General features: G+C 56.9%; 1 protein-coding gene across 1 annotated transcript in view; it reads right to left on the bottom strand.

The window, feature by feature from the left end:
* Positions 1-26,730, bottom strand: part of LOC117654479 (E3 ubiquitin-protein ligase TRIM9) — a 72,216-nt gene that overhangs the window by 9,846 nt on the left and 35,640 nt on the right. Inside the window, exon 3 of the mRNA XM_034401141.1 lies at positions 136-231. Within this exon, the coding sequence (XP_034257032.1) occupies positions 136-231 (96 nt within the window). The remainder of the gene's footprint in view (positions 1-135; positions 232-26,730) is intronic.

Here is a 26,730-nt window from a genome sequence, read left to right as displayed (position 1 = left end):
GGTTTAGATCAAGAAAAGTTTTATTGAAAAAATAAAACTAGAGAAGCTTAATTTTTCTTGGTCATTTTTTTTTGGAGTACTTTGAGAAATAAGTGTAATTTAAACACGGTTCGTTTCCGCTGCTGCGATGCTTACGTTCACTTTGTCGCCCATGCCTTTGAGCCTCTGGATGAACTCCGTCGTCGTTTTGGCCTTCTCCGAGAGCTGCTGGAGATTCTGGGACAGCTCGGTCTGCAAAAATGACGAACAAGAACAGATGTGTGAGTGTCGTTGCCCACATCGTGTCGAGCCCAGATCGCCGTCAAAGAGGCAGACCACTGCAAAAGGGGAGGAGGAGAGAGGAGGAGTCAGCGACACCTAAACGAGAGGTGAAATTCGAAGAGAGAGGAGTGGTTTGTTTTCAGGCAGAGTTTCACTGTTTGCCTTTGCCGTTTGAGAGACTTCGGCGCCTCTCTCTCTCCCTTTCCACTTGGCCCCGCTGCCGCCTCTGTGCTAATGTTGGCGGTGGATTCCTCACTACCTGTGGAAGCAGAGGGGAAAGCTTCGAGAGCGACCGAGACAGTTGAATCAGAAAGAGGGAGCGAGCGAGACCCAGCGTAGCGCCCGCACACCCCGGGGTAGGCCGCCGCAACGCTGCCGCAACGCTGCGGCGCCGGGCGGGCTAGCCTACCTGCCAGGCGGCCGCTCTGCCGCTCTGCCCCCGTCGCACTCGAGGGCCGCGCCGGCCGCGCCGCAGGGGTGCGAGAGAGACGGAGAGAGGAATCGACTGGCGAGGCCGCGCTGCCGCGCTCTGTGACATTGCCATTCCAGGTGCCGAAGCATTGCCAAGCATTGCGAAGCAAGTCCAATCTGGGGGTCGCTTTAGAGGGAATAGCGAATGAGGACAGGCCTAGCAGCCGAGACGCAGGCAGGTCGCCTCACACAGCCGACTCCGTGGCTCACCATTGGCTGGAGTTCGACTGTCTCAGCCACGCCTCGGGGATGTGGCTCCAGACCCTCCAGACATCAACAGCGCACGTCTACTCACCTCGCACACACGTACACACACACGTACAAACACAACACACACAAACGCACGCACAACACAAGGCGCTTATTGCATAAGAGGGGCGTGGCGTTTGCACAGTGGTGCATGACTGGCTGACAGGGACAGGGAGACCGGCAGACAGACAGACAGGCAGACAGACAGGCATCCTAGACCCTAGACAACCCGAGTTGTCTTGGCCGTGAGCGGACAAGACAGGCGAGCACCACTGCATTCTCATTAGCGAAAAGTCTGAGCTGCTTTCTGCTTCGAACGATGCTCTCTTTCTGTCTCTCTCTCCATCTCTGCGGCGTGAGAGACATCCTCCAAGTTTCCACAATGTAAATACAAAGTTGGGTGCGCCAATAAACGCAGTAGCTAGAATTTCCGACGCCGTGACGGACTGGTAGGACATGGCGGCAACCCCCCTTCACCCCCAACCCCCCAACAAAACAACAACAACAACAACAACAACAACAACAACACACACACGTTCGCACTCAAATTATTCAAACGAACGTGGCTGCGTTCAACGAGCCACCGCCATTACTTTGTTTAGTTTTTTTCCGGTGCAATGCGGAAGAAAATGAGTTTCACCGCCAAAGTTATTGCTTCGTGTTTTCCGGCACATGCTCCCTCGTTTCTCCAGCAAGTGCTTATTTGATTCTGTCAAACGGTGAAAAAAAGGAAAGAAAAATAAAAACCGAGCAGAGTATGCCGCACTAAGCGACAGCACTGATATCACGCTCTTTCATGCGAGGGGGCAAAAACACGAAATTCGGCCGTCTGGGAGCGATAGTCCGCGACCCCCCCTCTCTCTCTCTCTCTCTCCCCGCCTCCTTGAGGCGCGCATACGAGCGCCACACATAGCAGGCTTCCTGAGGGGCCGGGGCGGCCGAAGTGACAGGCCGACGGGCCGCCACCCCAACAGTGTGAGAGAGAGAGAGCGGGGGGGGGGCTCTGACTCTGAATTCGGGTGGAAGGAAAGATTAGGGAAGTATTACAGCACCCCCGTCTCGGTCGCGCCCCCTAGAGGGGCCCTAGGCAGCCCTCTGCTCTGGCCGCCCGGCTGCCCCGGCTTGCCGCACTCCCAGTGGCGTGGCCGCGTCTTCCTCCTCTTGCTTCGAGATCTCGAAAGGGCCGCTGTCGACAGTGTGGCAGTGCTGTCCGCAAGCCGATACTCTCGGAGGCTGAGAATGTGCGAGTTCTGGCAACCGCCTCAGCACCCCGGGACGCCCCGCCCCGCCCCGCCCCGCGGCGTTCCCATGTCGCCTTCCGGGAAGCAGTCAAGACACCGCACCCTCCCCCGGGCTTGCTTTTTGCCCCCAGCGGCATCTACACTCGTGCGACCCTCTCCTCCCCCTCCCCTTTCCCTCCACGCGTGCTCGCAAAACTGCCATAATTACACTAAAGCGCGTCGGCGCGCGGCAAGGTGCGGACGGAATGAGACTGTCTCTGTCTCTCTCGCACTCACGGAGCGTGCCGTGGGCGTGCCCCGGGCGTGCGAGAGAGACAGAGCGACGCCGTTCGGAACGACGCGACGACGCCAAGCGCCACCTTCCGGCAGAAATTGCAACGGCAAACAAACTTTAGCGACTGCGGACGCGTGGCGGCGTCGCGGCGGGCCGGACTCGGCGTGAAAGGAATCAGCGAGGGAGAAAGAGAAGGCGGTGGAAAGATAAAGAGAGACGCCCGAGGAGTAGAGGGGGCCCAGGGGACGCGCGCAAATTCAAGCGAAAGACGAACGGAAACGAGGGGAATACGCCCAACGCGCGATTGTTTTTCGAGACTTTAGTAAGGCGGTAAGACGATCCTCTGCAAATTTCTGTTCTAATTCTACCGAAATAAGTGTGTACTTTTTCCGTACACTTCACACTCGCTTTCTATGTGCACTCAGTACACACTTAAGTTTTCAGTGTGGCTTTTAAGCGCATACGACACACACACACACACACACACACTCGTAAGAGTTTCGTGAGGCGGTACGCTCCATCATTCGGGCCACAACGCCCGCCCGACGGACGCAGCAGAAAGCACACAGACAAGGGGAAAAAAAGAAAGTTAAAAAAAACCGGAATAAAATAATGAAATTATTTCTGTCGTCTGCCTCAGCCAAATTACGGCAAATTAAATCAGCGGAGGTGGCGGTCCGAAAGTGCGGCGCTGCGAGCCAAGCCGACACAGCGGTCCGTCGCTCTGTCTCTCTCGCACCTGCGGGGCGCGGCGCTCAGGATCGAGGCAGACAGAGCGACCCCGCGGGAGCCTTAATCACGAATCCGGATCCGGATTCGACAACAGCGGTGGATCGGGTTTACGTTTCCCAGGCCACCGACTAGGCGTCGCATTTTTTTCCCACCCCAGTGGCACACAGTGGGACAGAAGACTGGTGGAGGTGGCCCAAACTCTAGACGCGTTTTGAGCTCCAGTCGCTAAATGGGACTCGAACCGAACGTGTGACCCCACCGATGGATTCCTCGTTCGGAGAGCAATCCATTGGTGGGGTCACACGTTCGGTTCGAGTCCCATTTAGCGACTCTGGAGCTCAAAACGCGTCTAGAGTTTTGGCCGCGTCCACCGGTCTTCTGGCCCACTGTGCGGCAGGAGGGTTGCTGACCCACTCATTCTCCGTCTCTCTCCATCACCGTCGTCCCACTCCACCGCAAGGGCTGTTGCGTTTCCCGTTTTATGCATCACTTTGTCTCACACACATAGGCTACATATTTCTCGCCTTTTTGTGATAGCAGAGGGCACGCTACATTACTTTTCCCGCGCGCGCTGTTTCCTTTTTTCCGCTCTCTCCTCTCTCTCTCTCTCTCTCTCTCTCTCTCTCTCTCTCTCTTTGCACTTTGTCCGTCAAGTGAGGCCGCTAACACCCCCACACTGCCCACACCCCGCGGAAACAAAACCACGAAGCGCCGCACGCCTTTTTACCCTCCCCCTACCCTCCCTCCCCCTCCCCTCCCTCCCCCTTCCCTCCCCTCCCTCCCCCTTCTCCCCGGACTCGCCATCAGTCTGCCGCCCCCGCCCGCTGCGCTGACGCCGCGGCGGCGAGAGAAAAACAGACAAAAAAGAGACAAAAACAAAATCCATAAACAACAAGGTTTAATTCATTAAACAAATGCCGGGATTCCGGAGAGGCCGGCGCGGGCCGGCGGATGCGCAAGGGGCGTACTACAGTGGCGCGGCGGTACAATGGCAGTCGGGAACGTCAGAGAGATAGCCACTCGGCCCCCGAAACTTTCGCCCTTTTGTTATTGAGATAGTTATTCCGGTCGTAATTTCATTAGCTTTCCCGCAGATAAAGGGGAAAACGGAGCGCCCACTTTCCGCAAGCCAGTTTACTTGCACGCGGATTGTTGACATTTTTTTGCAGCTGTCTCGTTTTTGAAGTGGTAGGATGATCGACAGAGAAATGCGAGGTGTGGTTACTTTTTCCTTTCAGCCAGACCCTGGAATGGGCGCCGTCTCGGCATATCGCACGCGTGTGTCGTATGTGCAGTGCAGAGGTGTGTGGTGTGTGTGTGTGGTGTGTGTGTGTGTGTGTGTGTGTTGGTGCAATGGGGGCGGTCGACCCGGCTTCTCATCGGAGGTGGACGCGTTCCCATTTCCGCCCCCCAGCCGGCGTACATCCGGTCAGCCTTGAAAATACTGTCCCTCTCTGAAGGCGCCAAGATTGCCTTCCCCCTTTTCCCTGCCCTTTTTTTTCCTTTTTTCGCCCCTAGTGACTTTACGATGCGAAACTTTTTTAACACGCCGATCGGACCCGAGAAAACTCGCATGGAGCGCTGCGTGATTCGATAGCCGGAAATCCCCCCGAAAAAAAAAACGAAAAGCGAATTTGCTGCATAAACGTGTGTGCTGCACTGGGTGCAGTGAATCCTGTCACGGCACCACAGCCGCAGGGTGAAAAACACAGCCGTAAAATACTTTTCGGAGGAAGAGAGAGAGAGAGAGAGAGAGCAAAAAAAGAGAAAAACACGCGAATTATGAGAAAGGGCGTCTTTGAAGTGTCGGCCCCGCCAGTGCCGCGGTTCGGCGTGCCGAAAGGCAAACACGGGGGGAGGGAGGGAGGGAGAGAGAAGGCCTGCGGGAGGGCTACGCAGTTGTTACATGCGATGGCCCCCCCGGCTGCAGGTGCTGGCGACAGAAAGATGTGTGAGTGTATGGTGTAGCGTGCGTGTACCGCGAACCTACGTGTGTGCGACAGAGAGAGGAGAGAGAGAGAGAGAGAGGAGAGAGAGAGAGAGAGAGAGAGAAGAGAGAGAGAGAGAGAGGGGATGGCGTCGTGTGTGCGGAAGGGGCCGCTATCTGTTTCTCCGCGATGACTGCAAGGGGAACAGGGGTCGCGCGCAATGCATGCGTCGTCCTGAAGGAACTTATCTGCCTCGGCAATGGCGCGGCCTTCACTTTCAGTTTCCTTTCTCGCTTGCGAAGCTGTTCCGATACACTGGTAGTGTGCCTCACCTTCCAGCACCTCTCCAGCGCCCCGTCAGACGGCGCTGGGCCTCCGGCTCCTCACGACCGCCGAGCGGGTGGCCTATCGCCGACTTCACAGGGGCGCTCGTCTCACAGTGGATTTGCCAGAGGACCGGTGGAGGCGGCCGAAACTCTAGACGCGTTTTGAGCTGGGGACTCGCACCGAACGTGTGACCCCACCAATGGACTGCTCTCCGAACGAGGAAACCATTGGTGGGGTCACACGTTCGGTTCGAGCCCCATTCAGCGACTCTGGAGCTGAAAACGCGTCTAGAGTTTTGGCCGCCTCCGCCGGCCCACTGTGCGCCGTGTTGCTGAGTGGTTGCTGAAGGATTGCTGACGGGTTGCCGAAGGGTTGATGGTGGAAGGACGGAAGGGCGAGGAGGTGAAGATGGCGCGGGGGAGTGGTAGGGCCCACACTGGAAGAAAGCGAGGGAGACGTCCGTTCTGATTCAAAAGTGAATTATCAGGCGGGAGTGGCAGGCGGGGCGGGCCGGGGAGGACGGGGTGGAGCCGGGGGTCGTGTTCGGGTCGCGGAGCACCGTGGGGCCTCGGAGGGGCCTCCTCGCCGCGCCCCTCGTGGGGCCCCGCTAAAGAGAATCAGGACTGCGAGATGCGCGCCTTGGCGAGGGAGCGGGGTTCATTCCGAACGCCGCCTCTGTCTCTCTCGCACCCCGGCGGCACGCCCCGCGAGTGCGAGAGAGAGACAGACTGCGCTCCCCAGCGTCATCAGAGCGGCCATTTCCAGGCGGGCCGACTCGCCTCCGCGCATTCACACTTTTCAAAGCTGTGCGACAGTGTGCCGCCAAGCGGACGGCGAAAAGGAAGAAAAAGCGGAAACGCCCCGCGGCCGGCGGCGGGTATCGAACCCGGGCGGCGGCTGGCGTGGCAGTAAAGCCAACACCTTAATTACCCAGATCGAGACGCATCGCAGTGGCGTGGCGGCTAGAGGCGCGTGCACGCCGGTCGTCTGCCACACCCTAAGAGGCACTCTCTCTCTCCCTCTCTCTCGCCCCCCGCAGGGCCATCACACTATCGCCTTTCTCTCTCTGGCAGTGTCGTGCCGCGCGCCGGGGAGTCGCGACAGTTATCGCACCCCTCCGCGCGGCTCGCCTCGCCTCTGTCCTGGCGAGGAGGGCCCCGGCCTCGGCCCTGGCGCCCTGGCCGTGGCCAAGCTCGTCGAGGGCCCGCCAGACTTTATCTCGAGTGGCCGTCTGGGGCTCCCCGCCACCCTAGGGCAGTCTGAGGTACGGAGTAACGGGCAAAGGTGCAGGCGCGCGCGCTCACACACACACACACACACACCTTGGTTTACGCCTCCCCGCCCTCGTCACTATACACCGCTCTCCCCCCTCTCTCTCGTGACAACCCCCACTCGAGGTTCCGGTCCGTAAATGTATTCATTCATTCAATCAGCGGCAGACTTGTGCGCCCGGCTCATTGAATTTCCTTTCCCTGCCTCCGGCGGACGCGAGCCCTTCTGCCTGCAGCTGTCTCTGTCGCACCCGCGTGGGACGCCCGTGAGCCAGAAGACCGGCGCAGGCGGCCAAAACTCAAAACGCGTTTTGAGCTCCAGAGTCGCTAAATGGGACTCGAACCGGACGTGTGACCCCAACCATGGATTCCTCGTTCAGAGAGCAACCCATTGGTGGGGTCACACGTTCGGTTCGAGTCTCACCAGCGGCTCTGGAGCTCAATCGCGCCTCCACACTGAGAATGAAAGAGTCTGATCATGACTAAACTTTTGGTGAGGAATTCTTTATTACCCAAATTGGGTGAGGAAATTTTCCTCGCCCAAATTTGGGTGAGGAAAGTTTCCTCGCCAAATTTGGGTCATAATACTTGGAGCTATATAGGGAGCTGATACACCCTTTCTCACCCAAAATTGGGCGAGGAAGCTTTCCTCGCCCAATTTGGGTGAGAAAGTAAACCTCGCCCAAAATTGGGTATTGATCATGACTTTTTCATTCTCAGTGCACCGGTCTTCTGGCCCACTGTGACTCGTGGGTCGTTGGGGATGTGCGAGAGAGACGGAGCGACGGCAGTGAGCGACACCTGGCGACCCGATGCGGTGGAGCCAACTCGTTCCACCATGCGAGGACGACGCCGGGGCCGTTAGAGAGAGGAAGATATATCACCGGCGGCACGCTCCCCCCTCTGTCTCTCTCGCACTCGCGGGGAGTCCCGCAGACAGAGACGGGGCGCCAGTCCCTGGTTATTGGCCGGGGCCGCGGCGCTGTGCGCGCAGCCAGGCGCAGCCATGCCGTGTCAGGACGATTCGGCGCGCGTCGCGCGGGAACTTCCGCCTTGGCGGCAAAAACCCCACCGTCTTGTACGATTTCATCTCCACTGCATTTTTGTGCTCGAAACGTGTGGAAAGTGAAGCGTATCAGGAAGACGCCAACCTTCCCAAGTTTATTTACAACCGCGGTAGAAAAACTTTAAGATTTCAAGACCAGCTAATACTTAAAAGTAAAAAAATCGATAAAATTAGTAACATTTGTTCCTTCCGTTTCCAATGAACCTATAATTTGCAGACATGCTTGCACAAGGCACCACTATAACGGTACGGCCGTCTGTCTGTCTGTCTGTCTGTCTGTCTGTCTGTCTGTCTGCCATACCTGCCGGTCCGTCCGCCCGCCTCGTATGGGGCAGGCTTACGTCCCGCCCAAACCCATACGGAAAACAACTCCCCCGGAGGGTGGTTTAGCCTCCCCTGCGATCCGCTCCCCTCTCTCTCCCTCCCCGAGTGCAGCCCAGCGGCTCTGCCCCGCTCTGCCCGGTCCGCTAGACCAAAGGGCACCTCAGGGAAGTGGGCCGCTCAGGCCGGATCAGACGGGCCGGCCGTTGCGAAGGCGGCGGCAACACACACGTATCTCCACCCAGTTCGCGCTGTCTCTCTCGCACCCCCGGACGCGCCGCCACACGAGAGCGAGAGAGACGGAGAGGGGGCCGAGTTGCGCCGAGCCGCGGCGACTTAGTGCACCTCTGTTTGTATCGTCGTTTGAGAGCGCTGCCGACCCGGCCAGCCAATCGCGAGGCTGTTTGTAGAGACAAATACCCGGCAGTCGTACCTGCAACACACAGACAAGGGGCGTGGTTAGACAGGGACGCAGCGGGGAGAGCGAGAGAGAGAACACTGCCGCGCGACCCGAGGAAAGGAAGCGAAACAAAGATAAAAAGAAAATTCCCAAGCGTGAACCAGGGAAAAACTCAAGTGTCCTCGTTTGAATCTGTGGCGGTAAATAGGGCCACTTTGCAGCAGGCTTTAGTCCCGTGGACCTCCTCACGCCAGAAAGCGTCCAGCGAGGACGAGGCTTCTCTCTCGCACTCACGGGGCGTCCGGAGGTGTGCGAGAGAGACAGAGGGGCCGCGCCGAGGAAACCACTTTCCGTCGCCCGCACATTTCGCCTCATAACCGTCCGCTACATCCTGAATATTGCACGAGGGCCGAAAGCAGCGGCAGCAGCGGCAGCAGCCAAAGCGTGCTCAGTGCTTCGGAAAATCTCAGTGCCCGACTGCAGCCGGGGCAAGCCCGAGGCCCTCCATGGGCTCCCTGAGGCGGCCCGCCCTCCTGCGGCCACCAGGCCACGCCAGGCAGGCGGGCCTAGGCGGGCCATAGGCCATCCGGCAGTCGTAAAGAACCCAAAACACGACCGGCGTGCTCGGGACTTGCTCAGGGGGTGGACTAGGGACGCCCTGGACGCGGCCAGCCGGGCTAGCCGTCACGACACGCGCGTGCGTGGCCACGGGTATCTCGAACATTCAAAATGTTTAAAATTGGAGAAAAAATTAATTTAAAAAAATAAATTAAAAGATACTGTTTGGCTAAAACGCAAATATAAAGTGTGCAGACTGTTTTAAATTTACAAAGCAACCAACAACTAAAATAGCTTTTCTTTAAGTTTGTAAAAAGTTGCAGATAGTTTGTTACACATCCTCCTGAGTGGTCCGACTGCATGCGGTCGGGCTGGCCCTCCGGGTCCAACATTTGCAGAGAATCGCCGGAATAACTAGCGCGTCTCCGGGGCACACGTGGATTCAACACGTGTAAGTTGGTCCGTCGGGGCTGGAGGGCTGAGGGCCTCCAGGGCCCTGCGCTGCCTGGCCATGGCCTGCCTAGGGCAGCCTAGTCCGATGCAAAGGGCCGATTGTTGCCAGGCAACGCGAGGGCGGGGTGGCCCCAACGCGGCCCCACTGGCCCTACGGGCCCTGCGGGGCGGACCCGTCTGTTTAAAGTAAAATCCCCCTCGCCCCGGATGTGCATCAAAAATACAGGGGGAGGAAAAGAAAGCCCGTGTCTCTGGCCGGCCGGCCCGAACGGGGATGTAATTCAATAACAGGGAATGTCCCATTGGACGCTAAATAGTGCACCGTTTACTGCACCATTAAATCACTTTGAAAAAGAAAGTAAAAACTCCGTAAGGAACTGAATAAAACAAAACTGACAGCAACAATTTTGTTTTCGAAGGGCGAACTTTTGTTCACCAAAACGTTTTTCTTTTTTTGTTGTTTTGCTTTTCCTTTTCGTTTGGCCTCCACAATAGCGGCGCCGGGTCTTTGAGGCCTACAATTAGCGATTACGCGGCCAGGAAACAACAACAACATCCTAACGAGAAAGGCCGGCCGCGCACGTGCACACGAGGGCTGTTGAGGCAGCATCCAGTTTTGCACGCAATTAAAACGGAAGAGCGCGTAAGAATGGCAGAAAGAAAGGAACAACAACAACAACAACAAAACGGTGCTCACGACACAACGAGTCGGATAAAAAATGGAGTTCAGCGACACGCTATCTGTCTCGTTTTCAAGCCGCACGTAAGTCTTCGAAACAGGATAGAGGAAAGGCATTCCAATTTATTTTAAACAAAAAAAGAGTTAAAAAAAAGGAAACACCCACAACTAAAGGGTAAAGGGCCCGCAGGGAAAATCAGCGCAGCGACAACTTTCACGGAAATAAGCATGCATAAGTTTTGCATAAACGGGATCCTCCCCGTTCCATGCAGTCTTGCCGACGGCACATACTTATGATTCATCTCCACGCCGCACTGCAGCACCGCCGGGCCGAGCCGAGCCCGCGTGCCGCTCAGCCGACGCGGCTGTAAACGTGCGATTTCTCGTGAAAACCTGGGCCTCGCGGCTGGGGTCAAAAAGAGGCTTGAAAAGGGCGCGCTCTCTCACTCACGGTCTGCGATCAAAGCGGCCTCTACAACAGACGCACCGACAGGCGGACGAGACAGACAGACAGACAGACAGACGGGCAGGCAGACAGACAGGGGCTTGCATTTGTCTGCCCGAACGCACGCTGCATTCGCAAGGTATGGCGGTCCATATTCACATTCCGGTTCCCCTCTCGGCCGAAGTTGGGTCGTGCGGAGGGGAAGAGAGAGAGAGAGAGAGAGAGAGAGAGAGAGAGAGAGAGAGAGAGAGAGAGAGAGAGAGAGAGAGAGAGAGAGACTCGTGATGAGGGGAGGGGTGGGCTCCGCGCCTCGTTGCACTCGATTCGCTCCCATGTGGTAATAAGGTTTACACCTTGAGGTGCGCGGGGTGGGGGTGGGGGTTGGGGAGGGCCCTGGGCCGCCGTGCGCCGCCCTGGGCCCAGCCACGCGGCAGAGGATTCAATAAGGGCTCCCCCTTCCCCTGCCTTCGCCACAGGCGTGCGGTTCAAACGTCTCAACTCTGCGCGCCCCGCACCGCCCCGCACGAAATAGCTCCAGTGATGAATCTCTCAGAGAGTGTGTAGTGTAGTGAAGGGGCGATAGCCACGCATCTGCAGCGCAGATACAGCCTTGTTGCTGGCCGCACAGTGGGCCAGAAGACCGATGGAGGCGGACAAAACTCTAGACGCGTAGGGTCGCTAAACAGGACTCGAGCGTGTGACCCCACCAATGGAATCCTCGTTCGGAGAGCAGTCCATTGTGGGTGGGGTCACACGTTCGGTTCGAGTGAGACAGACAGTCAGGAAGGTCAGTGACACTCTAGGTGGGTTGTATCTCAAAGGGGGGACGAATTTCGTTTCCCAGTTTCACAAACTGACGAAGAAAGATCAAAAGAGCGTCGCCTGTCGCCGTGCTTTAAAGAGAGAGACACAGAGTGCGCAACCACTCCACCCGAAAGTGCCGTCCGCCAGCCGGGCTCACAGAGGCCTAGCCTAGGGCAAGTCGGGAACAAGGGACTCCCGCGACCATCGCTCACACCAAGTGTCGCTTGCTTGTTTTGCTTTCGCGGGGAATGCTATTGTTCCTCAGCCTCCACCTGTATGCCACCTCCGCCACGCCACGCCCCGCCACGTCGGGGACTCAAAAAGGAGAGAGCACTGGGAAGCTCAACATCCGACCCGGGACGGGGCTGCCGGGGCTGTCGGCGTCTGGGCTGGGGGTGGCTCTCCCTCCCTCTCTCTCTCTCCCTCCCTCCCCCAGCCACGCCCTGTCCTTTGAGGCCCCACGACAATACCGTGCATTGTTATTGCGCGCGAAGCGACTTCGGAGTCCCGCTAGTATTGCCTGCCTGCCTCCACCTGGAGTGCATTCAGACTGCCTTGTTCGGGGCCAACTCATTCGCGTATCCAAACAAAACCCTGTTTGAGCGCCCCAAATGACGAGCTCTCTCTCTCTCTCCCCCCCTCTCTCTCTCTCTCTCTCTCTCTCTCTCTCTCTCTCTCTCTCTCTCACTCACTCGCTTATGCCCACACGGTTCGTGCATCCTGTCGCGTGACTCCCAGGACACCCTGTATAATTGAATGAATTGCAGACAGACCCGTTATGGTGAGCGAGAGAGATAGACACAGTGAGAAACTACATCTTTGAGTCGAGCGATCGCCCGGCACGCGAAGCCAGGCGAGGCCAGGCGGAGCGCAGCCAGCTCCCAGCGGCGCCGGGTGTGTTATTGCGAGCTGTGAGGTCGATGCACGACCCAGACAGACAGACAGACAGACAGACAGACAGACACACTCACTGGATTTACAGTGACGATGCACAGGGCGTAAAGCACCTGGGAAGAGACAACGATAAAACCTCGCCCGTAAAAATGAGAACAGGAATCCATTGTCGAGAGTTGATCCTGCTATACGACCAGTCACGATTTTTATTTTCAATACCCACGTCCAGTATGGCACATCGTCGTGCCCAATCGCGATACTACTTGCAGAAAACGGGTGTCGAGGAAAACCCGGGAAAAATGGGGTCTGTTGAGGAAAATAAAATTTGCTCCGTGAGTGCGACAGAGACAGAGGCAGCCCGCTGAACCTCGGCGCGTTCAGCGGCAGTAATGTCCCTGGGGGAAATTACCGTTCCCGCCAAACGTTACTGTGCCCCGCTCCAGGACGGACCCCGTTTGGGGCCACGCCGGCTACGCACGGCCCGGAGCGACAACGACACGTCACGCGAGGCCCATGGCGAGGCCCATGGCGAGGCCCCACTGGGGGAGGGCGCTGGCCCTGTATGCAGCAGACTGATTCCGAGAGGCGTTACATCGTTGCACCGTCTCTCTCGCACTCGTCGGGCGAGAGAGACGGAGCCAATCAGTCTGCAGTAGAAAACGCGTGGCCGGCCATCAATACTGCAGTGAGCAACGCGCAGCAACGCCCCGGAAAAAGGAAAGAACAGGGCCCGGACACACAGTGGGCCAGAAGACCGGTAGGGGCGGTCAAAATTCTAGACGCGTTTTGAGCTCCAGAGTCGCTAAACAGGACTCGAACCGGACGTGTGACCCCACCAATGGATTGCTCATTCGGAGCGCAATCCATAGGTGGGGCCACGAGTTCGGTTCACGTCCTGTTTAGCATGTCTGGAGCTCAAAACGTGTCTAGAGTTGGGTGTTAGTTGGTGTTGGTTGTGGTGTAGGGGCGTCAACTTCCTCCCAAAACTATCCCCCATCGCGCGCGCATACACACTGCACCATGCCCGTCGCGCGTGCGGCGGAAACAGGGAAAAAGTCGGGCCAAAACAACAAAACAACAACAAGGACGAAAAAAAAAGTTGCAGTCCATTATCTGGAGGTCGTCCACGTGGAAACACGCAGAATATCCCTTCGTAAAAGTGTGTGTGTGTGTGTGTGTGTGAGAGAGAGAGAGAGAGAGAGAGAGAGAGAGAGAGAGAGAGAGAGAGAGAGAGAGAGAGAGAGAGAGAGAGAGAGAGAGAGAGAGAGACCGTCCTGAGCCCATAGCATATCGCATCCCGGCCGGGTCCACACAAATCAAAGAGGGAGGGGCCGGGTCGAGCCGAGCCGGAGAGGCGCCTCGTGACGGTACATCACGCGCGATCAAGTTATTGTGTCATCCCGCAATAAGAAGACCATTCATTGGCGAAGCGCAAAAAAGGAGAGGCCCTGAAAAATTCCGTCGTCTGGAGAAAACACCGCAATTCCAGGCGGAGCGCCGCCGCACAGTGGATTTGCCAGAAGACCGGTGCAGGCGGTCGGAAAGTCTAAACGAGTTTCGAGCTCCAGAGCTCCAAATGGGACTCGAACCGAACGTGTGACCCCACCAGTGGACTGCTCTCCGCACGAGGAATCCATTGGTGGGGTCACACGATCGGTTCGAGTCCCAGTTATGGACTCTGCAGCTCAAAACGCGTCCGGAATTTTGGCCGCCTCCACCGGTCTTCTGGCCCACTGTGCGGCGCCGCCGAGGACGACGACGGGGGCGTGGCGCGCCCTTCCAACCTTAGCCTTTGCGATGCAACAAAAAGAAGACGGATCTGATCGGAAACAGGGAACACGAGGGGGAGGGGGCGGAAGCTGTGCGCAGTGCAGCGAGGATTGGATTTATATTTATGGTGATAGGGCAAGCCGATACGTCAGGATCCACTCAAGTATCAGCCCAACAGCAGCGGTGCGGACAGGCAGCGTGTGTGTGCGTCTGTGTCTTTCGCGAATGTGAGCGTGCGTGTCTGAGTGTGCGGTCGCGTGTGTGTGAGTGCGGTCAGAGTCAGACCGCGAGCGCCAGGCGGAGGCGGGCTCGGAGGAAAACAGAGACCGAAGTCGGTGGGATCGCGAGAGAGCTGCTTGCTCTGCCGGCTCTGCCACGGGTAAAACTTGGGGGCTGGTGTGGCTGTGGATTCAAAGATTCAGAGGCAGGACGGGGGGAAACTGAACTGGGCGGGGGCCTGGAGGAGGGGAGGGGTCCGGCATTGTAAAAGTCATTGTCGCCGAGCCCCAGCCACGCCGGGCAGGCAGGCAGGCAGGCAGGCAGGGAGGCGACAACAATGGCAGGCTAAAGGGCAGCGAGATACTACAGGGGGCCGAGCCGGCCGAGCGCAGAGCGGGACAACTGCTTGGACAAACGCACGTCCGGACACGCACAGGCCACAGTGGATTTGCCAGAAGGCCGGCGGAGGCGATCGAAATCCCGGACGCGTTTGGCTCCAGAGTCGGTAAAAAGGACTCGGGCCGAGCGTGTGACCCCACCAATGGATTGCTCTCCGAACGAGGAATCCATTGGTGGGGTCACACACTCGGTTCGAGTCCTGTTAAGAGACTAGCACAATCTCTACTACCGCGAAAAAAATTTGAACAGGGGTCACTGTAGATCACAGAAGATTTGCACAGGCGAATCTTTGATGGCTTGATGGTGCCACACTCGATGTGTACCGAACAGGCAGGCGCTTTGGAGCTTACTCGACAACAGCACGGCACAGCGCGCCCCGCCATTCCAATCCTCTTACGCCTGACCGAGGCACGGGGCGGGGCGGGCGCACGCACACATCACCGCACCGCGTACCCTATCGGCTCGTCAACAGCACATGAATAGGCAATGGGTACAGTCCGAGGTAGCGCGCGGCCGGATCCGGAAAAATGGCAGAGAAGCAACAACAGCAGGAACTCTGCAGCCAAGTCCGGTTCCCGCCAAAAGTCGGCGGCAAGCGACAGCAAGGGGAGCGCCCGTCGCGCTGAAGACGCAGCCCGCCGGACCGGCGAGCCTTGCGGGCCGGCCTACCCCGCTGCTCGCAGGCGCCTCGCCAGCCGGCGGCGCTCTGTCTCTCTCGTACCAACGGGCGCGTAGCGGGAAGGAGCGAGAGAGACAGAGGCGCTGAGAGAACCAGTGCACAGTACTCGGCACTGTGGTGTCCCTCGCCCCCCCCTTGTGCTTACGGCGGTGTGGTGGTAGATTTTTAGGGGGCGATGGCGCCAGCAGCCCGCAGCACAACATCCGCTAGAGTTGCCCCTGGGCCGCCGACGCTAGAGTTGCCCCCCCCCCCCCGCTTTACGGCTCGGATCTTCTTATGGCCCTGGACAAAAGGGCCACAGGCGTGCGTGGGACCCCCCCCCCTCTTTCTCTCTTCTCTACGAAACTGTCCGCGGCCCCTCCAGACTCCCCAAGCTTTTATTATATTTGCTCTCTCTCTTCATTATCGTGATCATTATTAGTATTATTGTTGCGGTGGCCCAACGGACCGGATTAATCCGCATTTATTGTGTCTGTTGAGTGCGCGGGACGGAAAGAGAGAGAGAGGAGAGCAGAGAGGACAGAAGACGCGAACTGAGTAGTATTGGATCAACATAGATTTTCACTTTCAGCAGTCAACTCGATCGCAGCGCAGAAGAGCACTAATTTATTAATTAAATTTAGGAGTAGAAGAAGAGGTGAGGTAGAGAGGAGAGAAGGAGAGAGAGAGAGAGAGAGAGAGAGAGAGAGAGAGAGAGAGAGAGAGAGAGAGAGAGAGAGAGAGAGAGAGAGAGAGAGAGAACGAAGAAGGACCAGAGGAGGAGGGGGAAGGCCCAAGGATAGCAGCAGGCTAGGCTTTATGGCCGCTTTTAGTGCGATTCCGCGACCCAGTTTTACATCCGCGAAAATTGAGTTTTGACGTCGTCTGCCATGGGGAAGTGCCGGGGTGGGTGTGATGGCAAGAGGCATCATATCATCCCCGGGCCTCTCGAAGCGCAGCGGGGCTCTATCAAAACAGCAAATAGAAACTAACAAAAAAAAGCGTGTAAAAAATAATAAATTTCCGTGGACATCCGACTTGGCTTATCCGCCCAGCCATATAAGTAAACATGTACTTTTCCCCTTTCCAGGCGACGTTTACGGCCGTTTACTACACCAGTTGTCTCGTTTGGCACGCAAAGTATTGACATGACAAACACAATGTTGTCTCTGCTCTGCACACACGCAGCGGGCCGGCGCGACGCGGTGTTTTTCAAGAATTCTCCCGGACGGAGGGCAGGGCCGGAGCCAGGCCTGCTTTCCCCGGAAGGGGATGTATCGTATGCCCACGGGGCCAACGACTTGCTCACACTTTCAGAAAAGACAGCAGATAAATGCTTCATATTTTGTGAGTACGCACACCCTTAACAGCTTAATTTTTTTAAATCACCATCTTTTTACTATTTTTGAGTTACCAAAACAAACTTCCCCAGAGTGATTTTTTAAAATTTCTCTTCAAATTAAAAAGAAACGACAAAAAGAACTTTGGTCTGGAAGCTGCTCCTCCCTCGGCTAAAACTTGCCACCCAAAACAATGATCAGGGCGAATTAATTTCTTTGAAACACAAAACGGAGAGAGAGAGAGAGAGAGAGAGAGAGAGAGAGAGAGAGAGAGAGAGAGAGAGAGAGAGAGAGAGAGAGAGAGAGATGGCAGACCGGAACACGGTGCTGAAACTTGGGGCCTAATTCGGTCCGCATTCATGCACCTCATCCGATACGGCCATTGTAGTCCGGAGGGGAAAAATGAAATAACACAAGGATTGAAAGACAGAAAAAGTCGATGAGGAGCGAGCAGCGCAAGCAGGGTGAGGACGCGCTGGGTTGTGAAAGCGCCACTGCATTCCAATCGCTTTTTTTTTGTTTTTTCGATTTTCCTCCCTTGCCCCCATTGATCCGTCCACAATGCTACGCGGACAGCGGGCCGGCGGACGCGCGTAGAAAGGCTAATCTAGAGCGAAACACACGCGGCCAAGCCACGCCTCGCTGTCTCTCTCGCACCCCGACGGGACGCGCCATGAGTGCGACAGAGACAGAGAAGGTCCTTCGGCGGAGCCGCTCGCTCTGCACGTTTATGAGTATCGACAGAAATACTGTTGCCGTGGCCGCGGAGAGCGGAGAGAGATCCAGCCGGCCTGGAACACCATCGGAAACGATGCAAAAGTAAATGCCGAAAAAAAAAAACTTTCTTTAAAACAAAACTTCTCCCTCGGCGGTTGCTAAGCGACCATCGCACGATTGCTGCTCCTTGCCGTTCGCCTGGTTTGCGGGGTCTACACGGCGATCTACACCGCGCACCAGCAATAAAGGTAACTACGCAACACAAATGCAATGCGGCTTTTTCCCCGGAGCCGCGTTGCAATAACAAATTGCACAGCAGCGGCCGTACTACGTGGCTGCGGGAGGGAGGGAGAGGGGAGAGGGTCTGAGTCCCCGTCGGGGAAGAAGGGGGTAGGAGTAGGAGAGAGAGGGAAGGGGACACAAGGGTGGAGCTGTCTGGCCGGAAAAGAAGAATAAACAGTGCGCCGTGTTGTCCGAATGAAGACGACTTACCCGCAATATCCGCTTTTTGCGCGTCGCGTCCCGACCGGAGTGTTGGTGCGCACGAGTCGTCGGAGATGACAACAAGATTAGCGTGTGGGGGCGCAAGGGGTGCGAGCCGGGCGGGGCGCGGCGCGGCGGCTGCGAGTTTTTGTCATCGTTGGCCACGTTCCCGAGTGGCGTTGCACAGTGGGCCAGAAGACCGGTGCAGGCGGACAAAACTCTCGACGCGTTTTGAGCTCCAGAGTCGCTAAACAGGCCTCGAACCGAACGTGTGACCCTACCAATGGACTCCTCGTTCGGAGATCAATCGATTGGTGCGGTCACACGTTAGGTACGAGTACCATTCAGCGACCTGGAGCTCAAAACGCGTCTTGAATTTTGGCCCCCCTCCACCGGTCTTCTGGCCCACTGTGCCACGTCCCCGAGTAGCGTTGTCCCCTCGACGGGGATCGGTTGTTTCCAGGACCCCGGAGACCTCCTGTCCAGCTGGAGTCCAGACAGTCCGGACACCAACAGTGCCTCCAGGCGAAAGGGACTCTCCAAACACCACCCAGTTTTTATTTTTCCCTCATTTTTTTCGGGAGGTGGAGAATACCGCTACTCGAGTGCGGGTCTTAACGACTTGCAGGGTCGTTGCGGAAGCCACTGCACACTGCACACACGGTGTTCCGCATTTTTTTTACAGCGGCTACGGTGTAGTAAAACCTGTTGGTGGCCATGCAGTGGCTAATGCGCAAGGGTGGCGCGGGCAGGGGCGCTGGCGGTCGCCAACTTCGGGAATTTCGTTTTTATGACCGGCCGCCGGACGCGGGGCGGACGCGGGGCCGCCTCCGAGCGCCAAGCCGCACGCAGCCCGCCCACAGTCCGCGCACAGCCCGCTCATTCCAAGGGATCATGTCGTCGCCCTGTCTCTCTCGCACTCAGTGGGCGGACCGCGGGGGTGCGAGAGAGACAGAGGCACCCTTCGGAATCCGGCGGGAGCAAGAAGCACGACAGTGTAGCTCACTTTCTCCTCATTAGCCAACCAACAGCTCCAAGTTGGCCTGCTTGCCCCACCCCGCCCCACCCCACCCCGCCCCACCACGCCCCAGACGTAAACTACCCCAATGATAACGACACGCGGAGCCTTTTCGGTCAGATTTACGACAGGCAGTGCGTACAGTACAAAGACAAGGCAGTCGCACAACGAGCTCCATGTTTGCATTTTATTTTATGGCGGACGTGACTAACGTACTTTTCCTCGCAAACCGACGCGCACACTTTTACAGTGCGAAAGCTCGAAAATTTGCCCACAGGCCTTCAACCCGCATGAAAAAGATGAAATCGCCTTTGGAAGCTCTAGAAGGGTAACAAATCACATACTTTGAAATTTATGAACGAATTCTTGGCATAACAAACATGGTACTAAGTTCAACCCAGCAGCCCCCGCCTTTCCCTCTAGGAGGGCCTCTTGGAGCGACCAGCAAGCGGGCCGACCCAAATCAGCAAAAGGTGTTTAATTCCGGAAATCTGCATAGAGGATGGCCGCGCGCGACAACGAGGCAAATGCGAAAGTCAATGGAGGGGTGGCACACTGTGTATGGCACACGCCGACAAACGAAAACGAAGCAATCAAACAATCGGCCGGGGCGTTTGATTACTGCATCGGTAAAACTTTTGATTGCACCGGTCCGGAAGGGGACCGCAGAACAAACAGACCCAGCACATGCGGATAATAACAAAAGTTGGGGCCGAATTTGGCGCGGGCGAACACGGGACTCGAACGGCCGGGGTAACAAGGCCTTGGCCCTTCCTTATGCAGTTGGTTCACTTCTCCAGCAGACTCATTCTCTGTCTCTCTCACACCCCTATGCAACTCCCCATGAGTGCGAGAGAGAAGGAGCGACGAGCGGGCTCTCCAGCGAGGATCGTGTTCCGGTAGCGGGCGACAAGCTGCGAATCCCGCGACATGGCTGCGGTCCAAACCGAGGCCCGAACGGGCGGCGAGGGCGCGCAGAGGGACTCCCAAGGACGCCAAGGACACGCTTATCCAAGTATTTGGAGCATATGTAAGGTACGATTTAGTTTGTTGTACGAAGAAACCGTTCGTAAATTATGAAGTGAGTGTATGAGCACGGTTAAAACAGTGTCTGGGTTTCCTAGGCCCACCCCGAAAAAAAGAGGCCATTTTTCCAGGGTGGACCTGGGAAACACAGACACCGTTTTTCCAGGGTGGGCCTGGGAAACCCAGACACCGTTTTTGCCGCGAGCTTCAAATGTTGCACTTTCAGAAGCACTTCTTCCCTTATTGTTTTACTTTTTTACTTTTTGAAAAATGTAATGACCATTTCATATTTTTGCAAAGAATAGAAATAAGTGTACCAACCTCAGCGTTCCGTTCTCTCAAAAGAATCCTCCGCCACCGTTCCGTAACCTACTGTCAACTGAAGGGGGCGTGCTGCATAAGGGGAGGGAGGAAACTTGTAAAGTTCATTTTCCAGCACCACGTTCGGCAGTTTTTACGACTGGGGCCGGACGGCGGCGCCGTCACAAGGCGAACCTTTTTATTTAATCGAGGCTCAGAATGAGGCAACTGCCGCTCCACCTGCACGAGCATACGGCCCTGTTCGGCGACACCACCGGGACACGCCTGCAAGCGAGGGAAGGCCTTCGAAGGCCGCGGGGGGAGGGTAAGGCTTTTCCCAAACTTTCCCGGTTCGCTCCGCCACGCCGCCAAACCCTCACATCCGAACGTTTACAGCAAGTCGTGAAATCACGTTCCTTCCAGTCGAGGTGCGTGCGTCCCTCTCCCACCCCCATGCCACTTCACCCCGAAGGACACTGCTAGGGCTGTCAAACGCAAAGAGGTGTTTACCAAAAAGGAGGAGGACGGATAGAGAGAGGGGTCGGCTCGGACCCTCGCTTCCCAAGTTACGAAATAAATAAAGCAGATGACGGCGCAGGTGGCGAAAGATATGGGCCGGGCTTAGAGGGAGCAGAGGCAAAGTGGGGCAGGACAAAGACCCCGACAGCCAGCGAAGCCAGCGCGGCAAGCAAGCGCGCCTTTTGATACGTAAGCAGTTTCACTAAACCTGGGCGCCACTCGCAGCACAGGACCCACCCCTCCACCCCCACAAACACACACACACACACACACACACACAGTCACGAGCATGTCTTACGAGCTGTCGCTCGAAACCGGCCAAGCGCCGCGGAGGGTCGCCTCACCTGGAACAGAAAGAAGCGACATTGCATTAGAACTTGGGGATGAAATTTCGAAAATGATGGATATGCGTTCGTTTTCGAAAGGGTCCTCGTCGATCCACCACGCCACTGTCGAGCGCGGCGGCCCCGCGGAGGAAGCACTCGCTTCCGTCCGCCGCTCATTTATTTTTGTGTCCTCGGCGAGGCAGGTTAGACGGGGAGGGGGGCAACCCTCGATGAGAGGAAGGTGACAGGCACAGTTGGGAGGGTACCGCTATTTGGTTGATTCACGCACTGAGAAAACCATACAAACTAATTTTGGCCTTACAAAGAAAAGCAGCGTGTTACGAAGTATTTCGAGCATACCCAAGCTTCCGAAGAAAATGCTTCGTAATTTACGAACTATTTCTTCGTATGTCAAAGTAAATTAGTTTGTACAATGCGTATGCTCAAAAAACTTCGTAAAGTTTTAAGCGTGTGACCACCGACTGTGAGTTGGAACCCCTACCTATTTAACTTCCGCGGGGATGAAAGTAGAAAGGGCGACGCGTCCTAGCGTTGCCACTCGTCCTCGAGAGCGAGGCCCGGGACCGCCCACCACTCGGCAAGCGGCGGGGCGAGCCGCGGGGCGTTTCGCGCGCAGCCCGACGGGCCGCATATCAAACATCGCAGGGGGATGAAAATTCCGGAATCAAAATATAATCTCGGCGCTGCCGCCGGCAACTGCAGCAGCACAACAGAGATATAATCCCCCGCCATCAATCTAGGGAATTAAAGGGGCGGGGCTTAAGTGGCAACAAATGGGGCGGCCGGGGTAACTCGGGGCAACTCGGGGCCCGCAGGAGTAACTGGGTAACAAAAGGCGACGGAAAGGGACTCGGGCAATTTCATCAATTCGGTAGTGGCTACCGTGATACCCCTCAGGGGTAACTTTGAGGGTAGCCGATCGGGGGCACTCTGGCCACCACAGCATGCCTCGCATAATCAACGCGAATGACGGATACCCGCCTGAATAGGGCCTCGCCTAGTCATCCTGCCTTTAATCTGCGCGCTTCCTGGGGCCAAACTTCCATGGATCCGCCCCGCCCCGCCACGCCCCGCCCCGCCCCACCGCGCCCCGCCCCGCCCCGCCCCCACGGGCGCACATTAATGTTCATCTCGTGCCAGCGAACGCCACAGTTGATGCATTTAGTGACGGACCGGCCGCCCAGCCAACCCCATCCCCTGTCAAATCGGCGTAGAAGCACGGACACTTACCACACCCTTCCCCATCCACACCTCCAACCAACCTCCTCCCATCACCCTGCTACCCACAATGCCTCACGACGCCTACAAATTTTCACTCTAAACGATTCCAGTTCCATCGCGCGATTATCCGCCCCCTTCCCGTTTTTTCCTCCTTTTTCGTTTTCTTTTTCAATGCCGCGCCTGGCTCGGCAGCACGCCCTTCGGGCTTCGGCCTGAGGGACGACGCGGCAAGAAATGATTTCTCCGAGATCGGCAAACGCGCGAAAGCATTTTGTTCCCCCGGAGGGACGAACAGCCGCGCGGCGCGCGTCGCCGAGCCGCAAGGAGTCATTTCGAAACACAACGCGACGCCGTGACGAGCCGAGCAGCGGAGCTCATCTGGACCGCCGGGCCGAGCGGAGCCGAGTCCAGGCCGAGTCGGGAGGAGCCGAGCCGAGCCGAGGCGAGGTGAGCCCTGCGCCCTGCGGCGCCCGGCAGCCGCGATGCCTTTGTGCTCCCGCGGGACACAAAGACACGCACCATCATCTACGCCACACGCGACAACCACCGCCATTGTGCACCGATGAATCGCACGGCAAAAATAAAAAAAAAACACTCTAACACAGTGGGTTTGCCAGAAGACCGGGTGGAGGCGGTCAAAATCCCGCACGCGTTTTGAGCTCCAGAGTCGCTAAACAGGACTCGAAGCGACTCTGGAGCTCAAGACGCGTCCAGAATTTCGACCGTCTCCACCGGCCTTCTGGCCCAGGCTCGTCCTTGCATTGAGTCGTTTCCGTGATAAAGTTTCAGCAGAGTCTCCTGAACCGGCAGGCAACAGGAGAAGATAGCGAGTCCCCTCGCAAATTGCATTTGGCTGATTATTTTAAACGGCACAAAGTAAGTCCCTGATGAGGTGACGTCAAACAAGGGAGTCGTAATCCCCGGGGAGGGGGAAGGGACTGCTAGCGCCGAGAAATCAATTGGCGCGCCAAATAATAAACACTTTCGAGGAATAATTAATCGGGTCGCGCTCCTTTAGCATTGCTCGCCAGTCGAGATTATTCGTAGGCGCCAAAGTTATTGCGCGCTGGGCGCCCCACAGTGGGCCAGAAGACCGGTGAAGGCGGACCCCGTGAGGCGGACAAAACTCTAGACGCGTTTTGAGATCCATAGTCGCTGAAAGGGATTCGAACCGAGCGTGTGACCCCACCAATGGATTGCTCTCCGAACGAGGAATCCATTGGTGGGTTCGAGCCCCTTTTAGCGACTCTGGAGCTCAAAACCCGTCTAGAGTTTTGGCCGCCCCCGCCGATTTTCTGGCCCACTGTGGGGCGCCCCGGGTGGCCTAGACGGCCTGGACCAACTTGAACCAACTCTGAGATGCAGTTCGGCGAGAAGCGCCGAGGCGGAGACGGCTGGTCATCGAACCCGTTCTGTTTACCAATAACGGGGAACTCAATCAAAGATGAGCCGAGGGGCAGAGAGATTTCCAGCCAAGTAGCCGAGCGGTCGCAAAGAGGGAGGCGGAGGGGGCCGAGGTTTTGTACTGCTTCGCTGAGGAATGCCCGGTCCAACTGGAGCTGCGGTGGGTACCATGCATGCGTCCATCCCAGTGTAGTAGCGTCGTGCCCCCCCCCCTCTTCCCTCTCGCTCCGGTGGAAGGGGTAACCACATGGCGGCTGAGGTGAGCGGGGCTCGGTGAATCACGGCGGACGATCGCTGGTACACCACAAGCAGTAAAACGGAAAGAGCGAAAAGAGCGAAACGGGACTGGTTTTCGAGTCTCTCGCGTCGCCGAGTGGCTTGGACGTCCTGCCAGCAGCGCGAACGCGGCTTCATTGTTGCTTGTGATCCACACCCAGAAGAAAAGTTTCTTGAACCGAAAGAGCACACACTTGAAATGTTCCAATTGGAACATTTCAACTTAAGTGGATTCACTTGTTTCAGGTTCGCGGGGCCAACTTTTTCGGGTGGATATCCAGCAAGCAGGACTTTATGACTGCAGAAGGAGTGGTCTCTGCATGAAGCAAGATTATTTCATCGTGCCAGGAGAAGCGGCACCTGCTGGACTCACACTCCGCCGTGACGCACAGTGTACCACACTGCGCCTGCCTTGCCGCTCGGTGTCCCCCCCCCCCTCTCGCTCGGTATTCTCAGGAAGACAGCAGCGGAGCACTCTTCCTTTTTGAATCTGACGCTGGACGGCGAGGACGCGGCGGGACGCGGCGGGCCGCGTCCGGCGGAGCGGCGGAGCGGCGGAGCAGGCCCTTGTTAGAGCGGCCGGCCTGCACGGGGCCTTGCCTCGGCACTGCCGGGGCACTGCCAGGCCAGGGCACTGTAACTCGATAAGCCCGTCCGGACGGGTACCTGGATTTCGACCACGAGAAAGACACTGCAACCCGGCTGCAACCTTACAAGGCAGGCAGGCCGGCGATACGATTCATAAACGGATTTATTATCGAGCATGCCGCGAGTCCACTGCGAAAACACGAGTTTCCCTTGAAAGGCCCGAAATATTTTGACAGGTATCTTAGAGACACTGCGACGCAAACGCACAGTGAACCAGAAGACCGGTGGAAGGCGGTCGAAATCCCGGACGCGTTTTGAGCTCCAGAGTCGCTAAATGGGACTCGAAACGAACGTGTGGCCCCCACCAATGGATTTGCTCTCCGACGGTTCGAGTCCCGTTTAGCGTCTCTGGAGCTCAAAACGCGTCCGGGATTTCGGCCGCCTCCACCGGTCTTCTGGCCCACTGTGGGCCGTGTAAACATAACCCAATAACGAGGAGCGTGGCGCGTGGGACGGCTGACAGTTTAATTTCTGTGATGCGAGGCTGCGGGCACTGCCTAGGGCCTAGGACTGCCACACTGGGCCCTACACTGTGTGACCGGGACGCGGAGAAGGCGGCTGGATTAGGAGGTGATCGGAGTGATTGAGGGGGAGGTGGTGATAACAAGGCCACTGTAATGGAGTTTCCAGGCAGGGCAAATCTATTAGAGCGCGGCCTATCTATTAGAGCCTGGGTCGTTATAACCAGGGCGGTGCCCTACATTGTCATTCACGGCTCGTCCTCGTGCACGAATTACGTCACAAAGTTGTTTTCAGGCCTGATTTATCAGTTTAAAATAAATTGTAAACGTGGGAGCTAGGGTGGGATTCCTTTCATAATCCTCGCAGTGCAGGCATTGTACACTGAGAGCGTCCTATCGCCCAGTGCAGTGCTGCCACCACCGCAAACGACAAAGGTCGGGCCCAGGACGGCCAACATTGTACGTGCGGTACATGGCCACACAACTCGTCGGGAACTAGGGGTCTAAATCCAGGTTGGCCACACTGCATTCCCCGCGAACAAAGGGCCCAAAAATGGACAGAAATGGACAACATTCTTCCGCTTCCTTCGCCGGGTGAGCGTCTCTCCTCTCCTCTCGCGAGCGTCCGTTTCACAATCGTATAGCTTTGCTCTGCGCGTCCCGTCGCTGTTTTTTTCCGTTTTGCTTTCGTTGTTCTTCCGTCGGCTGTCGCGCGGCGCAAGGACGCTCCAGCAGCACTCCAGCAGGCTGAGGCCGGCCTGGAACGCCTGCACTGTCAAAAGCGGTGGCTTCAAGACGGACACATCTCGAACAAGTAAGCTTGCAGTTTCAACCGCACACAAGGCCCGTCCACGCAGTGGCCCTTCACTACAGCAAAATTTAAGCGTTTTCCCGCAGTGTAGTGGCACGCCCTCGCGCGCAGGGCTCGCGCAGACTTCCAGATTATGTACTCAGGTTTCGATGACCGCCGGAGCCCTTTAAGCCTTAGGTCCGCGCGCGCGCGCGTGTGTGTATGTGTGTGAGAGAGAGAGAGAGAGAGAGAGAGAGAGAGAGAGAGAGAGAGAGAGAGAGAGAGAGAGAGAGAGAGAGAGAGAGAGAGAGAGAGAGCCGCCCTCCTAGACTCTTAGTCTGCTCTTGGCCGGGGGCATTCAATCTGTTTCGCTAATTTGCTGTTTGCGAGTCTCGCCCCGAGGGGACTCCAGAAGGGGCTGCTACCCTCCGCTTGTGTAAGTGTGTGTGTGTGTGTGTGTGTGTGTGCTGAGAGAGAGACCAGACGAAAACCCCCTTGAAAGGCCAGAGCAGGAGCAAGCATTGGCCTGACTGGTCAGTTAAAACTTGCGGTAGCAGAGAGAAATTCTTTCTCTCTCCCAGTATAATGTCGCAGACAGAGGCAGCAGTCGCAAGGGCGGAACGCGTAGAGAAGCTTTGAATTATATAAACAGCTTTATTTTTAATTGTGCCTTAAAACCGGGACCGTGCCAGCTCCCCCCGAACTCACGCAATACTGAGTATCTCCGAGTATCCCAGCAGGATGAGCTCCTTGGGTCTCT

Source organism: Thrips palmi, unplaced genomic scaffold (assembly GCF_012932325.1).
Source record: "Thrips palmi isolate BJ-2018 unplaced genomic scaffold, TpBJ-2018v1 HiC_scaffold_10, whole genome shotgun sequence".
NCBI lineage: Eukaryota > Metazoa > Arthropoda > Insecta > Thysanoptera > Thripidae > Thrips > Thrips palmi.
The sequence above is the reverse complement of the archived record's forward strand: the minus strand, read 5'-3'. Positions and strand labels throughout refer to the sequence as shown.